Source organism: Gobius niger (assembly GCF_951799975.1).
Source record: "Gobius niger genome assembly, chromosome: 22".
NCBI classification, from domain to species: Eukaryota; Metazoa; Chordata; class Actinopteri; order Gobiiformes; family Gobiidae; genus Gobius; species Gobius niger.
The window spans coordinates 13,972,486-13,999,276 of record NC_136873.1 but is presented as its reverse complement, the minus strand read 5'-3'; the positions used below and the strand labels follow the sequence as shown (position 1 = coordinate 13,999,276).

Genomic DNA, 26,791 nt, shown 5'->3' with positions numbered 1-26,791 from the left:
AGTGGGCCGTGTTTGGACCTAAATACATCTGAAACTTGGTGACAAACAAACGGACGAGCGTGACGGAGGGAGCAGATGGCCCAAACCGCCGGCCGCATCGCAAATCTGCTAATCCCCAAATAAGCCACTGAAGTTATTTACCGAATCTACGCGGATCATCGTTTCTATCCGGAACGGCTCGGAGTTGTTGACAATAGATTTACGAGCCTCGGATCGGTGGTTATCGGGTGATCGCAGCAACAACCAGCGGACAAAGGACGAGGTTTCATCACTCGAGTAAAAGGACAGATGCTACAAGAGTAAAAGGACAGATGCTAAAGGAGTAAAAGGACAGATGCTACAAGAGTAAAAGGACAGATGCTAAAGGAGTAAAAGGACAGATGCTACAGGAGTAAAAGGACAGATGCTACGGGAGTAAAAGGACAGATGCTACAAGAGTAAAAGGACAGATGCTACAGGAGTAAAAGGACAGATGCTACAGGAGTAAAAGGACAGATGCTACAGGAGTAAAAGGACAGATGCTACAGGAGTAAAAGGACAGATGCTACAAGAGTAAAAGGACAGATGCTACAGGGTAAAAGGACAGATGCTACAGGAGTAAAAGGACAGATGCTACAGGAGTAAAAGGACAGATGCTACAGGAGTAAAAGGACAGATGCTAAAGGAGTAAAAGGACAGATGCTACAGGAGTAAAAGGACAGATGCTACAGGAGTAAAAGGACAGATGCTACAGGAGTAAAAGGACAGATGCTAAAGGAGTAATAGGACAGATGCTACAGGGGTAAAAGGACAGATGCTACAGGAGTAAAAGGACAGATGCTACAGGAGTAAAAGGACAGATGCTACCGGAGTAAAAGGACAGATGCTACAGGAGTAAAAGGACAGATGCTACAGGAGTAAAAGGACAGATGCTACAGGAGTAAAAGGACAGGAGTAAAAGGATAGATGCTACAGGAGTAAAAGGACAGGAGTAAAATGACAGGAGTAAAAGGACAGATGCTACATGTGTAATAGGACAGATGCTACAGGAGTAAAAGGACAGATGCTACATGTGTAATAGGACAGATGCTACAGGAGTAAAAGGACAGATGCTACAGGAGTAAAAGGACAGATGCTACAGGAGTAAAAGGACAGAGGCTACAGGAGTAAAAGGACAGATGCTACAGGAGTAAAAGGACAGATGCTACAGGAGTAAAAGGACAGATGCTACAGGAGTAAAAGGACAGAGGCTACAGGAGTAAAAGGACAGATGCTACAGGAGTAAAAGGACAGATGCTACAGGAGTAAAAGGACAGATGCTACAGGAGTAAAAGGACAGATGCTACAGGAGTAAAAGGACAGATGCTACAGGAGTAAAAGGACAGATGCTACAGGAGTAAAAGGACAGAGGCTACAGGAGTAAAAGGACAGATGCTACAGGAGTAAAAGGACAGATGCTACAGGAGTAAAAGGACAGATGCTACAGGAGTAAAAGGACAGAGGCTACAGGAGTAAAAGGACAGATGCTACAGGAGTAAAAGGACAGAGGCTACAGGAGTAAAAGGACAGATGCTACAGGAGTAAAAGGACAGATGCTACAGGAGTAAAAGGACAGACGCCACAGGAATAAAAGGACAGATGCTACAGGAGTAAAAGGACAGATGCTACCGGAGTAAAAGGACAGATGCTACAGGAGTAAAAGGACAGATGCTACAGGAGTAAAAGGACAGATGCTACAGGAGTAAAAGGACAGATGCTACAGGAGTAAAAGGACAGATGCTACAGGAGTAAAAGGACAGATGCTACAGGAGTAATAGAACAGATGCTACAGGAGTAAAAGGACAGATGCTACAGGAGTAATAGAACAGATGCTACCGGAGTAAAAGGACTGATGCTACAGGAGTAAAAGGACAGATGCTACAGGAGTAAAAGGACAGATGCTACAGGAGTAAAAGGGCAAATGCTACAGGAGTAATAGGACAGATGCTGCAGGAGTAAAAGGACAGATGCTAAAGGAGTAATAGGACAGAGGCTACAGGAGTAAAAGGACAGATGCTAAAGGAGTAATAGGACAGAGGCTACAGGAGTAATAGGACAGAGGCTACAGGAGTAATAGGACAGATGCTACAGGAGTAAAAGGACAGATGCTAAAGGAGTAATAGGACAGAGGCTACAGGAGTAATAGGACAGAGGCTACAGGAGTAAAAGGACAGATGCTACCGGAGTAAAAGGACAGATGCTACAGGAGTAAAAGGACAGGAGTAAAAGGACAGATGCTACAGGAGTAAAAGGACAGATGCTAAAGGAGTAATAGGACAGATGCTACAGGAGTAAAAGGACAGATGCTACAGGAGTAAAAGGACAGATGCTACAGGTGTAAAAGGACAGATGCTACAGGAGTAAAAGGACAGATGCTAAAGGAGTAAAAGGACAGATGCCACAGGAGTAAAAGGACAGATGCTACCGGAGTAAAAGGACAGATGCTACAGGAGTAAAAGGACAGATGCTACAAGAGTAAAAGGACAGATGCCACAGGAGTAAAAGGACAGATGCTACAGGAGTAAAAGGACAGATGCCACAGGAGTAAAAGGACAGATGCTACAGGAGTAAAAGGACAGGAGTAAAAGGACAGATGCTACAGGAGTAAAAGGACAGGAGTAAAAGGACAGATGCTACAGGAGTAAAAGGACAGATGCCACAGGAGTAAAAGGACAGATGCTACAGGAGTAAAAGGACAGGAGTAAAAGGACAGATGCTACAGGAGTAAAAGGACAGGAGTAAAAGGACAGATGCTACAGGAGTAAAACTGATTGTTTTTTTCATGTTTTCATCAGTTTTTATCTCTTTTTTTTGCCTTTTTCGTGGCTTTTATGTTGCTTTTCATCACTCTTTTGTTGTGTTTTATTTTGTTATTGTTACTTTTCCGGCACGTTTGTCGCTCGTTTGCCTTTTTTTTGTTGTCACTTTGATGCATTTTCATTCTCATATCCATACTGTATATACTTTTTACCCTCTTGAAGTTTATGATAGTCATTGTAGATCAGGACCTGTATTTGCAACCCGTTTACTCATTTCCTGTCTATCCTGCACAGTGTTTCCTGAGAGCTGAATGTAGCAATTTAATTTCTCCATTGTGAGATCAATAAAGACTTATCTTATCTCTTCTTTATTGTAGTCTGCTCTATGGCAGGTTAAAATAAGCATTACCCATCATCCATTATCGTGCAAAGGGCTAAAGTTCCATTGGACCCGGAAGTGGAGCAATGACATCATCGTTGCATCAACAATCCCATTGTGAAGCCGCACGCCCTCAGGCCATTTTACACTAGGTGTGTTTGAGATGAGCCAGACGGACGCAGTTTTGACAGCCGACTGCAGACGCACGGTGCATGCCGGTTAGATTTCTGTCCGACTTGCTCCAGACGGGCTCTGATGTCACGGGCACGTGGGGCACGGAAAGATCGTGAGACCCCAACGAGAGCAGCCGACTTGATCAGCCGCTGCATCTCTCCAGAGGCAACTGCAGCGGCTCCACGGCCGCGTGCATGATGGGAAAACTCCCACCTGTCCGTGGCTCACGCTCAGGTGATTGGATACGAGTCTGTGTGATCAGAAACGTGCTCCTCGCCCCCTCCTTTCTCCTCTTTAGATCTGAACAAATAAACTATGACTGAAACTATTAAAGTTATGCATCGCCCCTAAAATAGAGCTCATGTTTGATTCTTTTCAGAACAAACTAATGATTTAAAAGGACGTGTTTTATCTCACAAACTTGAACAAACAAACGAATGGGAAAGTTTCCTCTGATGAAGAATGATGTCTCTGGAGTAAAGGAAACAGAGCAGGAGGTGAATGACTTTTATTTAGGATAAACTTTAAATGAACGCGATATCTGAACGAGACGCTGCGTGATCTGAGGCCAGTCTCGTTGTTCTCTGCATGTGGAGGGTCGGATTGGCTTCAGACTTTTTTTCTCCGCCCCCGTTGCGCCGGCTACTCTCGCCGATCATCCAGGCGAGCCGCAACGGCATCTCAAACACACCTATAGTCTCGCCAACCAGACCCCGCTTCTTTACAGAAGAGGGTCTGGCAACGCTCCATTGCGCGCTTGCAAAGGAAGTGACGCAGCGATATGGAGCCTACCGACCAATCAGAGCAGCTCCCTGAACGGGCGTCACGTTGTTGCGCGTTTGTTTTGTAGTTTTTCAACACAAGCACGACTTCACGTTATGCTCCGATATGCTTGTATTCTTAAGTTTTTCTGACATTAAGGTCAGCACACACTACACGACTTTTCCAGTCGTAAAAGATTTTATATAGAATGGGGGTCCACACTACACGACTGGATTCAGTGCGATTTTCGAACGTCTGGGGTTCACACTTAGCGACTGAGAATCGTAAGAGCGAACACACTACACGATTCTGACAAACAGCTGATGTTTTATAACACAGTGCGTCTGTCCTCTCTACGGCTTCGAAAACTGACCCCAAATCCGCAAAGATAGGTCTGTGTTTGTGAGCGTGGGATAACGTGTGCGGGTACCGATTGGTCAACGGTGTCAACAATGTCACAACACTGCAGCGCTAGGCTAACGCTACTACGAAGCCTTCAACTTGGCTATAGTTCTGTCAAATAGAGATACAAGTTGACGAGAGGAAGAAGCGGGACGTATTTCAGTGGATTTAATAAGAAAAGGAGACGGGCGTCAATCTCAGGATGGAGGAGATAACGGAGGAGACGGAGGAGAAAGCGGGGAGGTAAAGCTAAACAGTTCGTCTCCAAACACAGTAAGAGCCGCTAAACTCTGTTCGTGGTTGAAATGTAGCTGGAAAGGGTGGCTGTCGTGAACTTTTGGTGATATAAAGTTGTGCTGTTTCGTGTTTGGGGCTGTGGCCAAGAAATGAGTTGTTTGTGCCGCTGGTTTAACAGAGAAGTGAAAAAAGGAGGCGCGGCGGTGTTTTTCTGTTTTTATATCTCTCTGTCTTTCACATTTGGGGTAAAATCACCCACGTTTCTCCTGTGCGTCCAAAATCGGGCTTAAAAATCAAACATGTTTGATTACCTACGACTGAAGTCTAGTCACGTCTTTCTACCGCCCAAACTACACGATTTGAACAGTCCAGTCGTGACCCCCCCAAACTACACGACCCGACTCTGTGTGACTGCCTTCGACTAGACGTGACTCGAGAAGACTCGGCACGACTGAGAAGAGCGAAATCGGGCATAAAAGTCGTGTAGTGTGTGGTGACAGAAGTCATTTACTGAACTCTGTGTGGCAGGGAGCGCCATTATTAATGTCCGAATGACTACAACTTTCTTGTGACTGTTTCTGTCGTCACATCCGCTATGTTCTCATTGGCTGCTATGCGCTTCGGTTGTCCCACATTAGTCCCGCCTCCAGCAGTAGCTTTTCTACGACAGGGTCGCCAGACTAGTCTCCTGTTTATTAATTAATAAACATCGGAGATTAGTCTGGATGCCAGGCTACATTTTACAGGCTATGGTTGTGAGTCACTGGCATTTTTACCAACATGACCCAGTTCTGCACGGCCATCATCGAGTCCATCCTCACCTCCTTCATCACCGTGTGGTTCCCCGGTGCTACAGACCAGGACGAACATCGACTGCAGCGCATTGTGGAGGATGATTGGCTGCGAGCTTCCATCTCTCCAGGACCTGTTCACCTCCAGGACCCGGAGGCCTGTGGGTCGAATCACAGCTGACCCTTCTCACCCTGGACATGGACTTTTCACCCCTCTCCCCTCAGGCAGGAGGCTACGGTTTATCCAGACACATAAATCCCACCATTTGAACAGTTTTTTCCCCTCCGCCATCAGAGCCATGAATAAAACACAAGTCTCTATAGCTAAGTTACAGACTCATAGATGTAATCTGCACTTGCACTGTGTGGTGGGTTCACACTTAGATCCGCTGCAATCACCCTATCACTATCACTTCATCACTTTATACGCCGACACATCTGTAAATACAATCCCGCTGTTGTTCAATGTTAAATATTTGTCATCTTACCTGCACTGCAATACGAGCGATCGCGATGTCGTCACATCCGTTGGCCGTGGTAGGCATTTTACATTTTCATATTTGATAAACATTTTATGAAAATCCTATAATCTGCAAAAACAATGTCCATAAACAGGGCATTGCTTCTCTTGCGCTGTCACAGATCTATCATTTTATAAAACCGAGTTAGAGGCCTGTATGCATCAGCTGCCTACCAAACATCCGGTGAAAATTGCGGAAGTAAACAATAACAGCGATCGCTCGTATAAGTACCCTCCTAAAAACAAGGGAAAAAAAAGTTTGTCTTGTTTTAAGGAAAAAATTCTGCCAATGGGGTCAGCATTTTTTCTTTTTTTCTTATTTCCAGAATATTTTTCTGATCATAAAACAAGAAACACTAAATTTAAGCAAATAAATAACTAGAATTAAGCAAAATGTCCTCAGAAAATGGAATAATTTAAGGAAAACATTCTTATTTAGTGAAAAATTGTGGGATATTTTACTTAAATGTTGCTTGATTTAAGTAAAATGTTCTAAATGACACACATTTTTGAGCAAAATATTATAATATTATTATTATTATATTATAATATATTAAAATATTAGTATAAATACTAATATTTAAGGAAAATATTGCCCACGCCTCCATCTCCATGATGTGGAGCCAGGCTGATGGTCAGAATCACCTGGCTGGAGGATTCACCTATTGTACATGTTTTAGTTGAAGTAGAAACGTACACAGACATGGGAGAACATGCTCCACACAGAAAGGCCCCGTCCTGGTGGGAATCGAACCCAGTACCTTCGAGCTGTGAAGTTGAGGCTCTAACAAAATAAGAAAAAATATTCTTTGTCTAAAGCTGGAAAAGATTCAAAAAGTTTTTCTTTCTTGTTACAAGAAAAATTAGCATGTTTTTTAGCAAATTTATCTGAACAAGAAATGGCTAGATTTTATTTCCTAAAACAAGATTTTTTTTCTCAAGAAAACTTTGCTCGGCAAAACATTATTACTTTTTAGGGAAAAAATAAGAACTTATTCCTTAAAGTAAGACATTTTTTAACTTGCTTAGAATCCACTTTTTGCAGTGTATGCCACTTTTCATTTTCATCTTATTTGTCCTATTTATTTAATATTCTTAATGCATGCCCCCCATAGCCTTATAGTTGAAAGGTTTTTAGCTTAATTTCATCTTAATTCTGTGTTGTATGTTTTATGTTGCATGTTTGCTCTGAGAAAAATTCCTAGTTTGTGAACCTGTTCTCAAACCATGGCAATAAAACCTATTCTGATTCGGATTCTGATTTAATCTAATGTTCTTTAAAGCCATTAACTGGGAGAAAACGACACATGTGAAAAGTAAACAAACAGCAGCATTTGAGCTAAAGACCTTTGAGACCCCCACACTTACAGCACAGCGGAGGCGTCACAAGAGGAGCTACAGGACAAAAAAAAAAGGGACAAACAAGGAGGTATCCGGGCAAGACTCGCAGCTAAGCCACACATGCCTTCTATTGTTCTGGCTAATGGACGTTCACTGGAGAACAAAACAGATTAACTCCATCCTTAGCTCCATCCTTTTCAACAGGAATCAGAAGAACTTTGGCAGAGGACTGAACACAAAGAGCAACTTCTGAGTGACTTTGCATCATATTTGTTTTTTTTTTACACATTTCTTTGAGGAAAAGAAATGCCGTCACTTTCAAACAGATTAAGATTTAATGCTCGTCCGTATCAAATTCCCTGCTCCTCTTCATCCTTCATTCTACTGTACACAGGTATCGCATCCCGGGCGCTATGGCCGGCTGCACAAACCCCTTTCGAAGGTCACACGATCCCGTAAAGCTTGTTGAGTAGATTAAACTTTTATGAGCGTGTCAAATGCTTACATAAGAGGAAAGAGCAGGTACAGGAGGACAGGAGCCGGCGGCACTTTACTCCAATCTTTATCAGAGAACACAGTGTAGCTTATTGGTACATGCTTCAAATAAAAAGGTAAAAAATACATAAGAAAAACAAGTTCAAAACGGGCTGGGTCGAGCTATTTAGACCTTACTGTATATTCAACCATTTCTAGGTTTACTATTAATACTTTTTGCATTAGTCGATAGTTTGACATTGCGTGGGAGATGTTTTCAACGTTTCTAAAAGCAAATCTAACCCAATAGAGAAGAAAAAAGGTTGAGTATGTTCTTAGCCAGGCGTTAAAACTTGCAATCCCCAAAGTTCTGAAGCTTTACGAGTCTGTATCCGACTCCCGTACCCAGCCCTTTAAGTCTGAAAGCAAAACAAGAAAACATTAAAACATACTATTATTGCACATTTGTACATGGCCTGGTATTTTACAATTTGGCAAAAACAGAGCACAGTATCGATGTTAGTAACACCTTGAGTTGGTTCCCCCCCCGTTATGACCTCGGAAATTAATTAAGACTAAATCATTCACAGGCAACTGGGTCGAGTGAAATAATAAGGCATGAATCATGACAGTAATGATCATAACAAAAGCTTTGACAAAACAGAAAGCGGCGCGTTCTGTATTGTAACATGTCAGCGCCCTCTGCTGGTAACAGGGTTAAACAAAGCTACTGAATGGTTAGTACATGAGGGAACGGCACAAATCTTTAAAAATGATGGAATAAAAAACGTTTCTACGGACTCTTAACGCTTTGGTACAAACGTCATGTGTGATATGGCAACGGAAAATGCATTTAAGGCAATGGAGTGTCCGTTATACGACAATTAAATGATGCACTAAGCAAGACGGGGTTAGAAATATGGCTAAAAATATGGCTAGAGTTATAAATACATGAGTTTAAATGACTTGAATTACGGATATTAAGTTTAATTTGATTAGTTTAGAATGATTCACTTATTTTAATGTGTTTCTCCGAGTTATTTATTCAAGTCACACTGCAGAAGATTCTTGTTAACGTCGCTTCACAAGAGCAACACTAAGAGACTGAAATGTCCACCCTGACTCCAAACTCCTCATTACTATATAGCAGCCGTTCCCAAAGTCTGGGACATCACGGCCCCCTGATCAATACAAAAATCTTTCGGGAGGCTTTTTTCAAAGGAATTTGTTATAATTTTGCAGCTAAAATAACATATAAAGCGACATCTAGTAATGGCTGTGGCTAAATACTGGTGTGAAATCGTACTTTTTGGCAAATAAATATATGTTTCCTTTCAAAGTCAATGTTTCTCAATGCACTTGTTTTATAGAGAAGCTTTGGGCTGACCACATCTGACTACATCTACTATAAGTTCATGGATTTGAAAGAAAACGGCCTGGATTATTACCATTTTTGCCTGACAGGGGAAGCTATGGATCATTTAACAGCTCAAGCTAAAGGTCAGCGACTCTTTATCTTCTTTATATTTCAGTGGTTTATTCATGAAAAAGAAGCTACATGATTAAACCTGGGCTTACACTGTGTTATCTTGGCAAGAGCCAGATTGACATCAGTGCTAAAAACATTAGCTAGAACATATCACAATGTGGAAGAACGGCGGCCTGTTCCTTTAAATATATAGTTTCTGAAACATATTATGTGTGTTTGTGAATATGTAGCAGCACCTGGTGTTGTTTTGTCGTTGTGTTGTTGATTTGTATCTGTTTGGTGGTTAATTTTTCATCTCTGAAATCGCATTTGTGTTGAGTTTAATTCATAGATGAGTCGCCGTCCATTACTTTGGTGGGATTTTTTTGGAGTGCACGACTTTTTTCTCTCCGAACATTCAGACACCTCTCCACTTTAGGGAATCGTGTGGACATTTTCACTAACTCACTGTTTGAAATGTTCCGCAGTGTGGCTTTAACATTTAAGTGCAGTTTTGCTACTTTGCTGGTCGATGTTTTTGCTTGATATAAAGGACATTACAAACTAAACTAGACAGAGACATTTGAAGCTACATAACTGAGGTCTAAAATGATTAAAAACTAAGTAAAAAACACTAAAATGAGCATCAATATTCTAACTTCAAGTCATTTTACCCAGATATTCAGCTTTGACCGTGTAGAAAAGCATAATCAGACCTCCCCCATAGAGTCTCCACATGCATCAGGACATTTAAAGCACATTTGACAGGTTTCTCGTGGCGCTGAAACTTGTCAAACGCACTCTGAACCTGCAGCTGCCATGAGTATAAACTGCTATTCTGACTTTGCTATTAAAATAAATCATATCGTACACTATATATTGGCATCTCGCCCTCTAAAAGGAACGTATGTTTTAAATGAAACTACATTGACCCACAATAAAAAAGGGCTTTCTCCAAAACGACCTCGGATTCAGAATCTTGGTTTGAGTAGTTTCTAGATTTCTTTACTTAATGGACGGGAAATGACAAAGTGGAGTGAGATCAGGGTTTCCACAGGTCACAATAAATGCTTTTTAATTCCTAAATACCATCTTTTTAATGCCACAAATGCAAAATATCTCGGCATATTTCACATTGTAGGATTTATAGATATTCAATCAAACAGGGGATTGAGGGGAAACGTTGATATTCTAAACTAATTTGGACAAAATGGGAAACTTTAGAGCAAAAGATTGTGTAAAATTTCACTCAGAACTAGAGGCCGACTGATGTGGGTTTTTCTAAGGCCGATGCCGATATTTTGGGATGTTAATTGGCCGATGCCGATATGCTCAGCCGATATTTTTGGCCGATTTTTCAAATGTCTGGTCTATAATCGAGTAAAAGCAAATACTTGGCTGCTCCAGAACTGGGTGATTTTATTCACTGGGAAAAGAATAACCATCTTAAGGAGGAAACTACATACATTTACTTGAATTAAGAGATTAAATCTAAAGTTTGAGTAGGTTTGGTCTGGTTTTAGATCAGATAAAACCTCTTATCGCCAATGGAACAAGTATGTTTTTTCTCAATTCAGATTATTTTATATCATTTCAAGTGAAAAAGACATATTTTTTAGAGTGAAAGTTAATGTGTCTGATTTCAAGTGGGATTTCTTCTTGTTCCATTGGCACTAGCATATTTATCCTGGGTTATATTAGTTCAAAACAACTCAAATACAATGTAAAGCACTCTGTGGAAACCAGCTTTGTCTAAGTTGGATAAATTGGGTTTGTGGAAGAAACACAAACTGCCCGAGTTGGAACGTTGGGACTTTTATGGTGGAAGACAAAAGCGAGTCCAGTACAGATATGAGAGGGATTAACATAATTATTATTAAATGTTCTTTAAGTCAGTGGTTTCTGAAGTGCGTGTTGGTCGCACAGATGATTTCAAGATATAGTAGAAAGTAAAAATATTCAACAATTCTTGAATTGAGGTTGAGTATGTAAACATGTGTCACTAATCCAGATTTAAAATGCTTTTCTTTCTGCCTGAATGATCCACATTGTTCAGTTTGTGGGTCATTTTGGGAGACGTGGCCTGAAAAGTTTGGGAAACCCTGCTTTAAGCTGTAAAAATGACTTAATGCCACTTGTGTGATCATTTCCCCCCTACAATAGTGCACCACAAATGCTCAAAATGCACCTTTAACTTCACTTCTAGCTCTAACCCCTGTGGCTCGAGACTAACCCCTTCTTAACTTCGAAACTCCTCAAACCAAGGTCTCGATTCTGGACGCGAGTCACGTTACCGCGGCGGAGATCCCCCCTGTTTCAGCGGGTCAGTAGCAGTAGTAAAGCTGGGACCGCAGCGCCCTGAACGTGTCCTCCTCTTGCCCCGCGGCGCCGTCCCCTTCGAACAGCATGGAGTCTGGCAGCCCGGCGCCCTCTAGCGGATGGGGCTGGCAGAACTCCACGATAAACTCCTCCTCAGAGTCCAGCAGGAGTCTGGACCAGGCGCCGGTGTCCAGGTCCGCCGCCGTGCCTCCGTACTCCGGCGGCAGCACGGAGCGGGGGACGTGCCGGTGCAGCGAGCGCGGGTCCGAGCCGTGCAACACGTACTGGACACGGGAAATACAGAAGAGTTACATTTTAGATGATTTAAATCTGCTAAACTGCTCATTCTGTGATGGGGTTGGATAAACGCAGCAGTGGGAATGTTACTTTAGTAGTTGAAGATCCCCTCTATTAAGGTCTGAGCTCATTCTACACATTAGGACACGGCTGGAACATGTAGGGGGAGGAAAATACATAATTTTAACATTTTTAAACTCTGTATAGTCCCTTTAAGGACATGTACTCCACCCGTCTCACCCGCAAAGCCGTCAAAATCACCAGGGACCCTTCGCACCCATCACACATTCTCTTCAAGGTAGTGCCTTCAGGGAGGAGACTGCGGAATCTACGGGTCAGTTCCAGTCGACTGAAGAACAGATTCATACACCAGGCCATCGGGAAGCTGAACTCCCTGCCCTCCCTACCACCCCCTGCTTCCCCCTCCGCCTGCTCCACAATCGAGGATGAGAGAAATATAATTTCAAACCTTTCACATGGTTTGACAAATAAAAAATCTTGAATCTTGAATCTTAAAGCAGCACTAAGTAACTCTTCCCCCTAGAGGCCATAAGCCCAACTGCACGTGTTGTAGCAAGTTAAGATTTTTTTACTTATTAATTGTCTTGGAGAGTTAATACTACGCTGACAGGAAAGGCGAAGGGAGAGAGGGTTACTGTGCATCCAGTTACACAATGGGAATATTTTTTTTCACTCAAACTTTGCTGTAAATACTGTTTAAAGTGACGTTAGCCCGCAGTTAGCTTTGCCCGTTAGCCTGTTAGCTTCTTTTTCGTGATTTCATTAGTGTGTATTGCTTTCTCCGGACCGGTGGCCGTCAAGTTGCAAACATGGTTTTCTGTCCAGAGACACCAGGGGGCGATGAAAGACCCTCCAATCATCCCATAAACACTTGTATTACCCCCACAGGGACTACGGAAAGGATTTATTAGGGTAAACACGTTACTTTGTACTGCTTTAAGGGGAAACACTGCATTTTTTTTTAATACATTTTGGGCAAATAGTCTTAAAATACAAGATTTTCACTTTTGTAGTTTTGGGATGTTTAGGGGTTGGCAACCATGTGTTCATAATATAAGATGTAGGAAACATATTTAATCAATGAATATGCCACTCGTGTTTTAACCAAAAAGTCACATAATTTAACCATATACTGTTTGCCACATAAAATTAACAAAACAAACAAACCTGTAAGTGGAGTTTGACATTTCATCATCTCAGATAAAATCTTGGCCTCATAAGTTAAAAAATAAAAAAGGTATGCAAGTTTTTACATAAAGGAAACAAGATGACCGCCATAACCGAACTGTAATGAACTTAATTGCAATATCTTCAAATCAAATGCCTTTTAAAACGGACTAGATGCAAGGTGGTCATTTTATGCTCACTACTGCCACCTGAGGTCTTACGTGTAACTGCAGGTTCTATGTTAAGCTTGTGCATAACGGATCTTCAGACCCGTATTAACAACTTTTTGAGAGACGGTGCAGGATTTTAGAGACAGTTGTGGTTTGGGCTCATTCTACTGGAACATGTAGGGGGAGGAGAATACTTAATTCTAACATTCTTAAACTCTGTATAGTCCCTTCAAAAGAATTCTAGAAATGTGAACAATACTGTCAATTGTCAATACTGTCTTTTTCCCATTTAGGCCACATAGATGTACAACACAGGCGTTTGTAGAAAGTGATGCTTTATTGCAGCTAGGGCTGTGCAATTAATCGAAATTCGATTACGATTTCGATTACAACAGTAAACGATTACAAAATTAGCGTAATTGCAAAAAAATCGATTTTAATTTATTTTTTTTAATTTTTTTTTTAAAAAAAAATTAATTTTTTTTTTTTAATTTTTTTTTTCTAATTTGTAATTTTTGGATTTTTGACACTTTTTTGATGGATTTTTGTCTTTTTTTTGATGGATTTTTGTCACTTTTTTGATGGATTTTTGTCACTTTTTTGATGGATTTTTGTCTTTTTTTGCTGGATTTTTGTCACTTTTTTGCTGGATTTTTGTCACTTTTTTGCTGGATTTTTGTCACTTTTTTGCTGGATATTTGTCACTTTTTTGCTGGATTTTTGTCACTTTTTTGCTGGATTTTTGTCACTTTTTTGCTGGATTTTTGTCACTTTTTTGCTGGATTTTTGTCACTTTTTTGATGGATTTTTGTCACAACAAATAATCGTTTGAATAATCGTGATTTCAATTATGACAAAAATAATCGTGATTATTATTTTTTCAATAATCGAGCAACCCTAATTGCAGCCTACAATTGGACAGCACGGCCCTTGGTCTTTAGACAATGAAGAAAATTGGCCCTCCACTAAGCAAACTTGCCTACTCCTGGTATATAGACTTCATCAAGAGACATCAGCCCAGGGAAGCTTGCCCCCTAAAAATACCTACAGGCTATGATGACCAACATTTCTCGCAGAGATCGATTGGAACGTGTAAGTGAGGCTGTTTTTAAAGGTGGCTGAACAGGTCATTGGCAGAAAAACTGTAAATATTTAGAAAGTTGGACATAAACTATGAAAAATTGTCTAGAACTCGCTCGATGGTCATTGTAGATATTGTTTCCCCAAAGGTTTATATGGGAACTTTTAAATTTAAAAGACCGTTTCCTCAAAATGCTTTTTTTGCCCTCACACTGTCGCAACAACATCTACACCCAATTTATGAAATAGAGAAACCAAACTTTCGAGTTCGGTGCTTGAAGATTTCAAAGTTTTGTCGTTATCTAATGCCTGGTTAAAAAGCAAGGCAGAATTTGAATTTCCTACTTCTACTTTTAAACAAATTAAGATGGACTTTGGCATTAATACAACAGTCAGATTCAATGTCTGTGGATTTTCTTATGTAAATACCACCTAATTTTAGTGACTTCTCCACCTCAGAGGGAGACAGTTATATTGCATGTAAACAATATTACTCAACAAACACAGCACTTACCCTCTCCGCCATCTTCTCTTTCAGAAAAGGTTTGATTATTGCGAAGATTCCTTTAAAAATCCTGGGCTCGTTGATAATGTTGACAGCTTTGATTCTGATGGGAAACCCGTCCTGTGAAGTAAATACATGTATCTGGGTTTTCCTGACAGAAACTCTAGAATCACATATGATAAAATAAGAGTCTTGTATCGTCGCTCACCTGCAGGATGCTGACCACCTTCTTGGCGAGGAAGGGGCCCGGGTTGGAGGCCTGGGACATCCCGACTCCGGTGTAATCGGCCAGAATCACCACCCCGTTCACCTGCGTCTCCTCGGGCTGGATGAGCTTCTCCAGAGTCAGGTACAGCGCCCGCACGTTGTCCACAAACGGGTAATCATTGGGCTTCCATTTCCCTGGAGAAGAATCAAAACCGTCATCACTCTTCGAGGCGGTAAAACTAAACTGTATTTAATGTGATTTGCAAGTTGTGATGCGTCACTTTTACAGTAAATTACAGCTGTGTCCTTGAGCCTGTCTAGTCTGCACTGTTGTATGAATTATACATACAGTATTTTATTGATTTATTTTAAAGGGACAGTGTACTTTTTCATCCACTGCACCATTTCAAGGTCATAAAACAAAATATGAACATTCATAAAACAAAGAACAAAAAGACTATGGGCCAGATCTTGTGGTTCATAGCGCAGGCTGTAGAGAAGACGAGGGAGGGCGGGGAAAGAGAGGCAGCAGCCTCGCGTTAGACACCGTTCAAATGCGCAAAGCTACGAAATGTACAGGATTTAATTGATCAGAAACTGTCATATCGGCTGCGGAGGAGTTGCAGAGTCATGCAGTAGTTGCAAGAAAACTGTAGCGTATTGGAACATTTGAGCTACAGCTGCAGGATTCTTGTTGCTCTGCGCCCTGTGAAATGCGCTTCTTTCTTTTGGACTGAGCTGTGGCCACACAAGGAGCATCATCAGGAGGTAAAGACTGACACACGATGGAAATGTCTCCTTAAAACGCAGATCAGACCTGGTGTTGTGGCACTTGAGTCGTGTGTGGTTTATTTATGGAAAACTGTTGTTGTTTTGGTGTTAGGCGTGAGCGCGTTGATCTATCAAAGTAAGCCCGTGCGTAACCGACGCTCAAACAGACTTTTCAAGGCAACTTCACTTTTGTTTTCAATTTGACGTCGATTCTAAGGAAGACGACAAGGCAGCGCGATGTAAAGAGGAACATAATGTAAAGGCTGCCACAGAAGAGCAGCGCGAGGGCTGCTTTTAATTAAATAACGCCCTCTCCCATGTCACAAGATCTGGCCCTGTGTGCCTTATACAACAAAATCTATTCCAGCAACATTTTAGAGATGTTTTTTTTAAAGCCGCACTCCCTGAATCACACCATGAAAGTCGGGAGGTGGTTGGCTCTCACAGACCCTTCCGCACATCACGACGTCTCAACCGGAGTTCACATCGAAACGTGAACAGGGCGTGTCTACAAGTTTACAAGTAGGGCTGCAACTAACGATTATTTTGGTAATCGATTAATCTACCGATCATTTTTCCGATTAATTGATTAATCGCTTGACTGTGAAAGGTGCAAGGAAATTGTATTTTTTTTTTTTTATCACACAAAGCTAAAGTGGCGCCGCCAGAGGACATGTTGATGGAGTAAACTTAAAGTAAATGTTTGTAGGAGGCTCTTTGTGCTAATTCTGCTTCTGATTGGATGAGACAAAGACAGATATTTATGAAATTTACAATGTACAAAACACTGCAGACCCTAAGAACTTTAAAAACAAAGTAGATTTTCATCCAAAATACATAATTATGTCTTTTTTGCTCTACTTTAGTCTGTGTTTACTAGAAAACGATTAATCGATTACTGAAATAGTTGACAACTATTTAAGTAATCGATTAGTTGTCGATTAATCGATTAGTTGTTTCAGCCCTATTTACAAGTAATCACTACATAACATTACCATTGAACAAGTTAAAGGATTTTCTATAGGTTTTATAATTGTTGGCTAGGGCTGTGCAATTAATCGAAATTCGATTACGATTTCGATTACAACAGTAAACGATTACAAAAATAGCATAATCGCAAAAAAAATCGATTATAATTTTTTTTTTCATTTGTTTTTTTTTTTTTCTTCAAATGCTTTTTTTTCAATTTTTTTTTCACATTTTTTTTCTAATTTTTAATTTTTGGATTTTTGTCACTTTTTTGATGGATTGTTGTCTTTTTTCTGCTGGATTTTTGTCTTTTTCTGCTGGATTTTTGTCTTTTTTCTGCTGGATTTTTGTAATTTTTTTGATGGATTTTTGTCACTTTTTTGCTGGATTTTTGTCTTTTTTCTGCTGGATTTTTGTCTTTTTTGATGGATTTTTGTCACTATTTTTGCTGGATTTTTGTCTTTTTTCTGCTGGATTTTTGTAATTTTTTTGATGGATTTTTGTCACTATTTTGCTGGATTTTTGTCACTTTTTTAATGGATTTTTTTTAAAGGCAACAAATAATCGTTTGAATAATCGTGATTTCAATTATGACAAAAATAATCGTGATTATTATTTTTTCAATAATCGAGCAGCCCTATTGTTGGCATTATAAACCTCGCTCAGGGACAACAGTTGAAAACTAGAAATGTTCATGTGCACTGTCCCTGTCAAATAAATCGACTAAAATAAAAAAAAAACTGAAAAGAACAAAAGAATTTATTTCACTCATGAACGACATGTTTTATGGATGCTTAAAAAAAAAAGCTGTGATAAGAAGACTTTTGTGGAGAGTAAAAGGTGTCTTCTGACATTAGCTCCGCCTGCTTTAGCTGCTCTTACATTTACAAACTGCTCCAGAAGGGGAAAGCGTGTGTATGTGTGAATGGTAAAGGTTGCAACCTGGCCGGAGGCAGAGGATGTATCTCCCGCTTGGATCGGGCCGGGGCAGCACCGTGAGGAAGCCCAGGTCCAGCACGTGCTTCACCGACGACGGCTTCAGGTCCTGGAAGAGCTCGGGCCAGGCCCTCCTCCCGCCGTGGTACTTGAGCAGCAGCTGCAGAGCGCGGTCGTAGTCGAACTTACGAGCCCGAAGGAAGCGCAGGAGGAAGGCGTCGTCCAGCCGCGTCCGGAGATTCGGCTGCTCCTACGGGAAGCGGAAACAGACCAGAAGACTGTCGTTATTTAGACCCCATTCTCGATTCTGCATTTGTACATTTGGACTATACAGTTGCCATCAGTATATAACTTGCTCCCATGACCAGCTTAACAGAAAATGCTATTTCTGCAGTGAGGAAATCAAAGAATGGATTTGGATGGGAACCTAACCTGTTTAAATCTCAAATTCTGCTGACTTTAGTCGACATCTCCATGGAAACGAACTGGAGACGTACCCACTCCCAGTCATGTCTTAGGAGAGCTGAGCAGCTCACAGCAAAATCACATAACAATCTTTTTATGGCTTTTTCATCCTTTCTCTGTCATGTTTCTGTTGCTTTTTATTGGTGTGATTGATGCATTTTTGTTGCTGTTTTGTTGCTTTTATTGTCATTTCTTTGTTATATTTTCATCTGCATTTTTGTCACAATTTTGACCCTTTTTTCAAGAAGACTTGGGTAAAGCCAAACTAGAGATAATGTGCACGGTTCACATGTTTGTTTGAGGTATTTTTCAATGCTGAAAATATCGGTCATAAAATAAAAGCTTGTATTTCAATTTTATTCTTTGGGTAACATTTTACGCAGTGTAGCTTTAACACAGAACTTGATTAATTTAATGAATATCGGCCATGGCCTGAAAACAAAATAAGGCTTGTCAAATAAGGATTAATGCAGCATAGATGTGGAAACATGTTTGCCCGTCCCGCCAAACTACATGCTTTTTCATAGATATTTCAAAGACATGGTCTGGGAGCGAGCATGATCTCAACGATTTGCCGGTGGGCGTGATTGACAGACGGCATCAACCAATTAGAGCAACGCTAGATATGTTGCAGTAACAAGCGGTTGCTCCGGTTTTAGGGATTTAAAGGAACAGGCCACCGTTTTTCCATACTGAGATATGTTCATACCTGAGCTTAGACGAGTTGATGCGTACCTGTCTTTGTGCGTGCGCTCAGTCTCGCAAAAACACCAAAGATGTTGTTAGCATTTGGCCTCTCCCAGCATATTCCTATAGCTCCAAACGGGGGTGAAGTTAGAAGCGACAAAGCTCTTCCACGGGCACAAAGACCAGACAGGGACGTATCAACTAAGCTCAGGTGAGAACATATCACAGTATGGAAAAACGGTGGCCTGTTCCTTTAATATTTTCCAAATGATTTAATACAGACAGTTTTGAAGAGGTTGTGTTTCTTTTTCAAAGCTTTTTTTCCATTCCCTTTTCTGTCGCTCTTTTGTAGCATTTGTCATGTTTTTTTTGTCTATTTTCTCATTGCTTTTTAGTCACTTTTTTGTCACCTTTTCATTACATTTTTATCACTTTTTTGTCGATCTTTTTATGGCTTTTTCATCCTTTTTCAGTCATGCTTTTGTTGCTTGTCATTGGTGTGATTGATGCTTTTTTGTTGCTGTTTTGTTGCTTTTATTGTAATTTTTTTGCTCTATTTCCATCTGCGTTCTTGCCACAATTTTCACCCTTTTATCAAGAAGATTTGGGTAAAGCCAAACTGGAGAAAATGTGCACGGTTCAGGTGGGGGTTAAGAGGTGGCAGCACAAACCTTGAGGATCATATCTCTGAGCGCCTGCACATCTCGGAGTCGCCACTCGGGTTTCTCCTGGAGCTCGTCCCGGGCCTTGGCCTCCAGCTCTGGGGTGAGTGTGCAGGAGTACAGCGGCGGAGGGGGCCCCGGGAACCATCCTCCCTCTGCCTCAGGGGCCAACGGAGGAGACCGCAGATCAATGGACTCATGCTGATCGGCCATGGACTGAGGCTGGGAGGAAACGATCAATAACACAGTGAGAGCAGCACGATGATGTAGGGAAATGCCTATAGGGATCGTGTTAAGTGATTACTTTTGTGATTTAGGACCCAGAGGTTTCAGCGTGTCCATGAGCTTCACTACCTGAGAGAAGATGGCTAAGAATTATACATCTTAGATTTAGTTTATAGAAGTCCAAGCTACAGGGTTTGAAGGATTTATAGAGACGGAAAACACTGTACTGTACAGAAGATAAGTATAAAGAAAATAAAAACAGACTTTGTGGTTTGACATTTCCAATTTAAATGTCAATTTCAGTTTGAGTGTAGGCCTTTTCAAAAACACTTATGAATATTTATTTGAATGTCTTTAATTGTATTTTTTTTTTTTTTTTACAGAGACAATGAAATCAGAAAAAAAATGCTAGGGCTGGGACGATACACTCTTGTTGCAGTACAATACGTATTAGGGCTGGGGCAAAATATCAGATCAGACTTGGACCGCAATACTTTTTGTTCCAATATCAAGTATCGCAATACTTTCAATACTTGAGTTTTTTATCATCTTACTGCAGACTTTGTCTTATCATGATACAATATTTAATTTATCTGTAGTCTGTTCATCACTATTCACATGGTGTCTCCTGTTCCACTCGGGAGTGCCTGTCTAGATCGAACGGAGGAACCTGGGTGAACGGAGGAACCTGCATTCTGGAATCTGAGGACTGGACGGTCTGCAATCTCGGCCCGTCTGCTGAGGGATCCTTCGGCCCTGGGTCTCTATAGCCTGTCCGTCCATGGGAGTGGATCTCTCCTCCTGTGGTTCTCCCCAAGGTTTCTCTTTTCTCCTGCCGGGTTTTTGAGTTTTTCCTTGCCGTGCTGGAGAGTCTAAGGACGGGGGACGCCCACGCCGCTCGTCGCTACCTCCTATTGGACATTATATTTGCCTGGATTCACCTGAACTTTTAATTGTCATATTTATTGCTCTGTTTTATTGCCTTAATGTTTTGGGCTATACAAAACCATTAAACTTAAACTCATCACTCTTTGTTTTCCAGTAACAGTTACACATGACTTTGTTACATTTTGTGTTGGACACATGACATTTTAAATGTTTTAAGTTAAACATAGTTACTCCCTGGATAACAATACGTATCAGATCAGCCCATGAGTATCGTGATACTGATCGTGACAAAATAGAACCCCTTAACCTTTCTCTCCCACATCAATAAGTTTCTTGACTGAGGCTTGCAGGCCAGTTTAAGGCCTCATTTGAAAGCTAAGACCTGCAAAACTCATCTAAGCTTCTTCCATGTTTTTTTGTCATTTTTGTTGCATTTTTTTAATCACGTTTTCATTGCTTTTTTGTCACATTGTTGCTTGAACCTCGGATTCAGGAGGAACAATGCGGTTTTCGTCCTGGTCGTGGCACACTGGACCAGCTCTATACCCTCCGTCGGGTGCTCGAGGGTTCGTGGGAGTTCGCCCAACCAGTCCACATGTGTTTTGTGGACTTGGAGAAAGCGTTCGACCGCGTCCCTCGTGGTGCCCTGTGGGGGGTGCTCCGAGAGTATGGGGTCCGGGGCCCTCTGCTAAGGGCTGTCCGCTCCCTGTATGACCGCAGCAGGAGCTTGGTTCGCATTGCCGGCAGTAAGTCAGACCTGTTCCCGGTGCGTGTTGGTCTCCGCCAGGGCTGCCCTTTGTCACCGGTTCTGTTCATTACTTTTATGGACAGAATTTCTCGGCGCAGCCAGGGGCCGGAGGGTGTCCGGTTTGGGAGCCTCAGAGTCTCATCTCTGCTGTTTGCAGATGATGTTGTTCTGTTGGCTTCAACAAACCAGGACCTTCAGCACGCACTGGGGCGGTTTGCAGCCGAGTGTGTAGCGGCCGGGATGAGGATCAGCACCTCCAAATCCGAGGCCATGGTCCTCCACCGGAAAAAGGTGGTTTCCCCTCTCCAGGTCGGTGGGGAGTCCTTACCTCAAGTGGAGGAGTTCAAGTATCTCGGGGTCTTGTTCACGAGTGAGGGACGGATGGAGCGTGAGATCGACAGACGGATCGGTGCAGCGTCAGCAGTGATGCGGTCGCTGTATCGGTCTGTCGTGGTGAAGAGGGAGCTGAGTCGGGGCAAAGCTCTCGATTTACCGATCGATCTACGTTCCCACCCTCACCTATGGTCATGAGATTTGGGTAATGACCGAAAGGACAAGATCGCGAATACAAGCGGCCGAAATGAGTTTCCTTCGCAGGGTGGCTGGGCGCACCCTCCGAGATCGGGTGAGGAGCTCAGCTACCCGGGAGGAGCTCGGAGTAGAGTCGCTGCTCCTCCACGTCGAAAGGAGCCAGCTGAGGTGGCTCGGGCATCTGTTTCGGATGCCTCCTGGTCGCCTCCCGCGGGAGGTGTTCCAGGCATGTCCTAGTGGGACAAGGCCTCGTGGAAGACCCAGGACACGGTGGTGGGACTATGTCTCCGAGCTGGCCTGGTGTCGCCTCGGGGTCCCCCCAGAACAGCTGGAGGAAGTGTGCGTGGATCGGGAAGTTTGGGCATCTCTGCTGAGACTGCTGCCCCCGCGACCCGGCCCCGGATAAAGCGGAAGAAAATGGATGGATGGATGGATGGATGGATGTTGCTTCATCATATCATTTCATATCATCATCAAATCATAACAAGGAAGAAGCTTAATTTGTTTCATAGGTCTTAGCTTTCAAATGAGGCGCTACACTGGCCCATAGTCTGCAAGCTTCAATCGAGAAGCTTTCAGATTTCAGTAAAGCCAAACTGGCGAAAATGCACAGGGTTAAGGCGGTTAATAATTGAATCACAATCACTGCAAATTCCAAACAGCAAACTATTTCCACTGTGAAGTTTGAGCTTGGTAAAATAATGCAAAGGGTTATGAATCATTCTGGACCAGATCGAAGGCACTCACAAGTTTGTTTCTGTGCATCACTCATTGGAACAGTCCTGGGTGGAGAGAAAGCACATTGCCCTTTTGTGACTCATCTTCTAATACTGATTTCTTGACACTACAGGAATTGTTAAATGCACTTATTTGATTGTAGACAGCACAAGACAGCCTGCTACATGGAGTTTAGGTGTTCTGGGCACAGGAAAGCTCCATCCATCATGTGTGTTTTTTGGTTGAATGACACATTTCCGCGTGCAAATTATTCATCCCAATCACAGCCTTTAAATTGGCTAATTATTTTTAAAGCAACGTAATAAGAGTTCACAAGAGGCAAGAACCGATGCGGAAGATTCAATAGGCAAAATGATATCAACATTAAAGCAAATTAAACAGATCTTTACAGGCTAGAATGCATATAAAACACGTTCGTTTATCTAACATCTTAAAAAGCCCAATTAAGAGTGAAATTGTGCTAAAAACAACGACGTATAAATCAAAACTGACCTGTGAGGAGAAGACCCTTTAATCACTTCCGTGTTGGGGTAGAGGAGCCTCGTGATTGGTTCTAGTTGAACACGTGACGCGGCGCAACGGCAAACGCGAGCATACGAATCCTGCTACTTTTTCAACTTGATAAATTGTATTTAAGGTAAATATTATTAAAGTGACGCGACATAAAGCTCTTCATATATATATCGAAAGTACTGCATGTGATACAAAAATATTTTAAAATTGCCCCGAAATGCAACAGACTTGTCCGGTAGTTTTAGCTAGGTTTAGTCACGTTCATTAATTTTCGACGCAAAAACAGCGTGCGTAAGCCAACGTCATTGTGAGTTTGGACAATGATGTTAATATGAAAGCATAAACGTGCACAACTGTTTAATTTCGGCGTTTGTCGTTGTTGCCATTACGAATTTGTGCACCAGGTGGCGTCCCAGGCCTTTATTTTGTTCACGTTGAGTCCCCAGACTAGGGCTGCTCGATTATTGAAAAAATAATAATCACGATTATTTTTGTCATAATTGAAATCCCGATTATTCAAACGATTATTTGTTGCCTTTAAAAAATCCATCAAAAAAGTGACAAAAATCCAGCAAAAGTGAAAAAAAATCCAGCAAAAAATGACAAAAATCCATTAAAAAAAAGACAAAAATCCAGCAAAAAAGTGACAAAAATCCAGCAAAAAAATGACAAAAATCCAGCAAAAAAATGACAAAAATCCATTAAAAAAAGACAAAAATCCAGCAAAAAAGTGACAAAAATCCAGCAAAAAAGTGACAAAATTCCATCAAAAAAATTACAAAAATCCAGCAGAAAAAGACAAAAATCCATCAAAAAAGTGACAAAAATCCAGCAGAAAAAAAGACAAAAATCCAGCAAAAAAGTGACAAAAATCCAAAAATTAGGGGAAAAAAATTGGAAAAAAAAACTAAAAAAAAAAAAATAGAAATTGAAAAAAAAAAATTATAATCGATTTTTTGCGATTATGCTAATTTTGTAATCGTTTACTGTTGTAATCGAAATCGTAATCGAATTTCGATTAATTGCACAGCCCTACCCCAGACCTGTTTATAATGTCAGAATCAGAATAGTTTTTATTGCCATTGTCACAAACTCGGTATAATCGTGCAACATGAACATAAAACATATAACACATAATTTAGATGAATAATAAACTATAAAAAACGTGAGAACTATAAGGGCTATAAGACTATAAGGGCATGCGTAAGAAGATTAAAATAAACTATGATAAAGACAATTTGACGTAGAACAACGTGAGTGAGCATGAGTTTATTCACAGATGTGCAGGTGCATTAAAGGAATACTGAGATATGTTCTTCCCTGAGCTTAGACGAGTTGATGCGTACCTGTCTGGTCTTTGCGTGTGCGCTCAGTCAAACACAACGACCAAAGATGTTGTTAGCATTTGGCCTCTCCCAGTATATTCCTACAGCTCCAAACGTGGGTGAAGTTGGAAGCGACCACGCTCTTTCACGGGCACGTACACAGACCAAACAGGTACATATCAACTCGTCTAAGCTCCTACATCCTCTTTAGTTAGCGCTGCCTTTAAGAAATGTATTTTGTCTTGAAGTTTAATTCTACTCAATATGCCAGATTAGTGGTTCAGACAATACAAAACAGAACAAAATGCCACTCAATGAGAAAGTTGAAGTTTAATTAAGTAAGAATATACGGTTCCACATCAGACATACTACATTGGAGATGTTTTTGACTCTATTTCTTGATCTTTTTGCAGATCTACACAAATGGCTTGTGTAATACTGACCCTGCTTCCATGGACGCCTGTGAGGATCTTTAGGTAAGATATAAGTTAAGAAAACCACAGAGCTGGAGCATTCATGAAGTCATACACTGCAAAAACTAATTCAGCATAATAATCCACATTTGAGTTGGTTCGACTAGTTAAGATGTAGTCGGGCATTTGACCTAGATCACTTGTTCTGAGATGTTTCTGATACATTTCATCTTTATTTCATTTTCTTTGCCAATGGGATAAGAAAGTTGATCTTATCCCATTGGCAGTTTTACTTTCTTATTTCAAGGAAAATTACCTTAGAGCTAGTCTGAAATGTCATCAAGCCAGCAAAGTAAACTTGGTCTGATCAGGATAAAAGTCTAAATGAGTTAAAACCATTCAAACAAGGTACATTTCCTCAATTCAAGTCATTTAATGCTTGATATTCACTTTTTGTAGTGTAGTGTGAGCAACAATGTAAGTCCGATACCTGACATTTTCAACACTGCAAAAAGTAATTAACTAGACTAGTATAAACATCTCAATTTGAGCAAAATAATCCAATTTTTTTGTTTGTTTTGACTGGTTAAGATGTTGTTGGGCATTTGGCCTAGATTATTTCACTTGTTCTGAGATGTTTCTGACTCATTTCAATACATTTCGTCCTTATTTCAGGTAATTTTCTTTGCCAATGGGGTAAGAAAATTGTTCTTATCTCATTGGCAATATTACTTTCTTGTTTCAAGCGAGATTTACATTAGAACTGGTCTGAAATGTCCTCAAACAAGCAAAGTAAACTTGGTCCGATCAGGAAAAGTGTCGAAATGAGTGAAAACCGCTCTAAGCAAGATGCATTTCCTCAATTCAAGTCATTTAAGCCAAAGCTTGATATTGACTTTATGCTGTGAAGTAGTATTCAAGTGTTGCCTTTTTATCGATTGAACTTTTTACTGTCTTTTTATCTAGGAATTTCTGTGTAGTCCCAAGTTCGGAAGGACATCCGAAGTGAAGTCAAACCAGAGAATCTTGAATATGACTTCTTCACAGGTAACTATTTTGTAAAAAGAAAGGATGTTTTCATTCCCCCAACCTAGTCCTTTTAGCCCGAAGGATGTCTTCCCTCAGTCAGTGGCTCTCAAACTATTCACACTCAGTGCCACCTCATTAAATATAGCCCCATTTCGACATTACGAGACCAGTTCGGTTCACTTGAGACCGGTTCATTTAGGCAGCAAGTTTGTGCTTCAAGTGACTTTAGGGTAAAGTGGTCTGGGTGGTTATGGGAGGGGCCAAGGTCATTCATATTCATATAGCAACAACCACAGCCTAATATCACCGAGCTTTAGTCCTGCATATGCTTTGTATATGTTTGAACAGTTTTCAAGCGCCAGAGGAACAGTTATTGAGAAGAAAGAAAAATCACAAAAATGCCCAAAACGAGTAAACCTATTATTTTTAGTAAGACAGTGAATTCTAAAATAGAAGAAGGATGTATGAGGCCTCGCTCCTCTCATTTGAGAAATAAGAAACAATGTATGGGAAAGCTGTGCAAAATCAAACTTAAAAACTTGAGCAGTAGATTACTGACATAAATATGAGGGAAAATATATCATTTAATCTAATGATTTCGCATAAAAATCAGGCATAGGCTCTGAGTAGAGATGGCAAAAAAATCCTATATTTTCTGTGAACCAGTCATTCACTTTTGGCTCGCCTTCAAACCACTCCGGTCCGTTCCGGTCTGGTCCTGTCAAAATGAGGCTATAGTAACCTTCAAAGTACTATCGGGCCTGGATCAAGATAAAAACTTGTCTAAAACTCATTGAAGT

At 41.1% G+C, this 26,791-nt stretch overlaps 1 protein-coding gene across 1 annotated transcript; it reads right to left on the bottom strand.

Moving 5' to 3' along the window:
• Window positions 1-11,638: 11,638 nt before the first annotated feature.
• On the bottom strand, window positions 11,639-23,250 carry ttpal (tocopherol (alpha) transfer protein-like). The gene is made up of 6 exons (XM_079580875.1): window positions 23,204-23,250; window positions 19,591-19,803; window positions 17,774-18,017; window positions 15,093-15,286; window positions 14,894-15,004; window positions 11,639-11,928 (listed from the first exon to the last, which is right to left on the bottom strand). The coding sequence occupies exons 2-6, from the start codon at window positions 19,792-19,794 to the stop codon at window positions 11,650-11,652; spliced, it is 1,032 nt and encodes a 343-aa protein (XP_079437001.1). The 5' UTR covers window positions 19,795-19,803; window positions 23,204-23,250; the 3' UTR covers window positions 11,639-11,649.
• Window positions 23,251-26,791: the final 3,541 nt, after the last annotated feature.

What these genes read in the sequence shown, in the direction of transcription:
- ttpal (XM_079580875.1), bottom strand. Translation starts at nt 19,794, where the DNA reads ATGGCCGATCAGCATGAGTCCATTGATCTGCGGTCTCCTCCGTTGGCC. An exon ending in TCAGAGATATGATCCTCAAG is followed by an intron (nt 18,018 to 19,590) that starts GTTTGTGCTGCC and finishes CGCTTCCCGTAG; the next exon opens with GAGCAGCCGAATCTCCGGAC. An exon ending in AAGAGAAGATGGCGGAGAGG is followed by an intron (nt 11,929 to 14,893) that starts GTAAGTGCTGTG and finishes TCCCGTGTCCAG; the next exon opens with TACGTGTTGCACGGCTCGGA.